Source organism: Nestor notabilis, unplaced genomic scaffold, assembly GCF_000696875.1.
Source record: "Nestor notabilis isolate BGI_N333 unplaced genomic scaffold, ASM69687v1 scaffold26543, whole genome shotgun sequence".
Classification (NCBI taxonomy): Eukaryota; Metazoa; Chordata; class Aves; order Psittaciformes; family Psittacidae; genus Nestor; species Nestor notabilis.
In genome coordinates this window covers 13,989-16,918 of record NW_009922912.1, presented here as the reverse complement: position 1 = coordinate 16,918, position 2,930 = coordinate 13,989, and the positions used below count along the sequence as shown (strand labels likewise).

The following is a 2,930-nucleotide window of genomic DNA, read 5'->3' as shown; positions in this document are numbered from 1 at the left end:
GCCGCCTCCCGCGGGACTGAACCTGCTGCTCCAGGCTTAGAGCCTCCCCTGCCGCGCTGCGAACGCATCTCGACCCCGTTCTGCCATCCCGCATCCCCGATCCATGTGCCCCCATGAGGCTGCAGAGCAATGCCACAGTCCTTACCCGCGGCAAGTTCCTCCTCCCGGCATCACCATCCCAGCCATTGCTTCATGCAACCACAGGACCTCACAGCCAGTTACCAGGGTGGATAAATAGCACCTTGGACCTGTCTTTGTATGACCTGCACATTGCTGCACAGGCACTCCGAAGTCTCAGCAGAGCACAGTGATGTGGGGTAGTAACTGGACAGACATTAACACATCCTGTGTCTCCTCCTGAGGAAAACCAGGCTGGCTCCAACCTGGCACCAGAGTCTGTAATGAAACTCAATCCTGAACACGTGAGGCTTGAGTTCCATTTGTGTTTTTCTCATCTAATGGGTTCATCCTCTTGTTTGCACAGAACCGCATTGAAGTGAGCGGTGGAGAGCTGAGATTTTCCAAGCTAGTCCTGGAGGACTCTGGCATGTATCAGTGTGTGGCTGAGAACAAGCATGGCACAGTATATGCAAGTGCTGAATTAACAGTGCAAGGTAATTCCTCACTTCCCAGTGCTCTGGGTTTCAATGGGACACTGAAGCATTTCAGATCTTTTCCTTGCGATGTCAGAGTAAGAGAAGAGCAGACAAAAACAGCTTCACTCACCATTGAAATGTAGTTGCTGGTTCAACAAGACACTTGAAAACCCTTTAAAATTTAAATACGGTGTAAATTCAGTAATGCTGAAAGAGAACAAGGACATCTGTTTAGCTGCCGAAAGTGTACAGGACAGAGAGCAGCAGCACGACAAGCTCTAACCCACTACATAACCTCCCTCTTTTGGGGAGGAAAGAGGCCCAAGAAAAGAGTTCAGTATCCATTCGGCCTTTGATGGATGCTGACTGGAAGTGGGCTGATGCCAGCCTTGTTCTGTATCAGCCTAAAAGCTTATCTCCTCGTGGTCAGTCGATGCCAGAGAGAAATTAAAGGCCCTAAGCCTCAACTGCCCAACATTAACACGCTGCAACAGATAAAATCCAATTCTATCTTTGCAGCTCCAGGAGGAGTTTTGAGCAAGCTGGATGCCTCCACTGGTGACCTTGGTCAGGGTGTTGAAGAGAATATCCTCTACATTTTCAAAAGCAGCTGTTCTTGTGTCTCTCAAAGACCTTGCACTTGTTAGGGTCATACCCCATTGCTATGTACAACACATAACATCTGCCCTTCTGGTCAGAAACCAGCCGGCAGCAGAGGACTCCCTCCTTCATCCTGCTCACCAGATATTGCCATGCTTCTGTTACCAAACCATCTAACAACAAATGGATGCCTACTTACCTGGCACTTAAAATGCTCCCATAGCAGTGTTTTCTAATCATTCCTCAATCCTCTCTTTTCCCCCTGTAGCCTTAGCACCAGATTTTAGACTAAACCCAGTGAAGCAACTGATCCCTGCAGCCCGAAGCGGGAAGGTCATCATCCCATGCCAACCAAGAGCAGCACCAAAAGCCACCATTCTCTGGACCAAAGGCACTGAACTTCTGATCAACAGTAGCAGGTAGCAGCACAGAGCCAGCTCCTACCTAGAAACCATAGCTAAAATCATGGGGTTTTCTTGCCAGAAGACTGGACCTGACGACCAAAGTGTGCTGCTGCGTCTATAGCTTCTTCTTTAGAGAATTCCTACAGAGCACTTTGCAGCACTGTCTTTATCACCAGTTCCTCTCAAATCAGCAAATGCTGGAAACTGTCAGATGTACAAACTGAACAGCTATTTTAACCTTCCTCTTGTGTGGTTCTTCTTCCCTTCCAGGGTGACTATTACCACAGATGGCACCTTGATCCTCCAGAACATCAGCAAATCTGATGAGGGGAAGTACACCTGCTTTGCTGAGAATTTCATGGGCAAAGCCAACAGTACTGGGATCCTCTCTGTTCGAGGTAGACATGTTTGCCTTGATTTGGGGTCAATTGGGCAAGAGATGTCTGAGAATGCCATGATGTGATATTGCCTTATACTCCCCAAAACCAATGCAACACTCAAGGAACCAAAGACATTTCAGGCTGTGGAGCAGCAAACCTCCTGCCTGACCCACCAAATCATCCCTACCAACAACCAGTCCTTGTGGAAAGCATTTCCAGTTTCTAACCACCCTCCTCCTAGAAAACCACAGCCACTAGGGAGGGATGACAAGCTGCAAAGTGTTACTTGGTCTGGATGCTCAGCAGCATTCATATGTAGCTGGTACACGGACATTTGGAGCTAACAGCCCTCCCTGCTCTCTCCCTGCAGATGCCACCAAAATCACATTGGCACCATCTAGTGCTGACATCAATGTGGGTGAAAACCTTACTCTGCAATGTCACGCATCTCACGATCCAACCATGGACCTGACCTTCACCTGGTCGCTTGATGACCTCCCCATTGACTTTGACAAGTCGGAGGGGCACTACCGGCGAGCCAGCGCGGTGAGTAGAAAGGGCAAGCAGGGGAGAGAAGAGAACAGAAGGCTCACGGGTTAAGATGAGGGCAGGGAGGGATCACTCACCAGGTACCAGCACAGCCAAACCAGGCTCAGCTCGGGGAAACTGAGTCATCACCAACCAAACCAGAGCAGGATAGTGAGAAATAACACCCAAACCACCTTCCCCTCACCTCTCCCCTTCTTCCCTGGCTCAACTTCACTCCCAAATTCTCCACCTCCTCCCACCAGTGGCACAAGGGGATGGGGAATGGGGGTCTCTGCCATGCCTTCCTCCTCACACTCCTGCCCTGCTCCAGCATGGGGACCCTCCATGGGAGGCAGTCCTCCATGAACTTATAATCACAGAATGGTTTGGGTTGGAAGGGACCTTCAAAGCTCACCTAGTCC

The 2,930-nt window shown here is 49.9% G+C and overlaps 1 protein-coding gene across 1 annotated transcript in view; it reads left to right on the top strand.

The window, feature by feature from the left end:
* Window positions 1-434: 434 nt before the first annotated feature.
* Window positions 435-2,930, top strand: part of CNTN2 (contactin 2 (axonal)) — a gene marked incomplete at its 5' end in the record, with an annotated part of 7,443 nt that continues 4,947 nt past the window's right edge. The window contains 4 exons of the mRNA XM_010011868.1: window positions 435-614; window positions 1,465-1,615; window positions 1,871-1,998; window positions 2,351-2,526. Coding sequence (XP_010010170.1) covers window positions 435-614; window positions 1,465-1,615; window positions 1,871-1,998; window positions 2,351-2,526 — 635 coding nt within the window. The remainder of the gene's footprint in view (window positions 615-1,464; window positions 1,616-1,870; window positions 1,999-2,350; window positions 2,527-2,930) is intronic.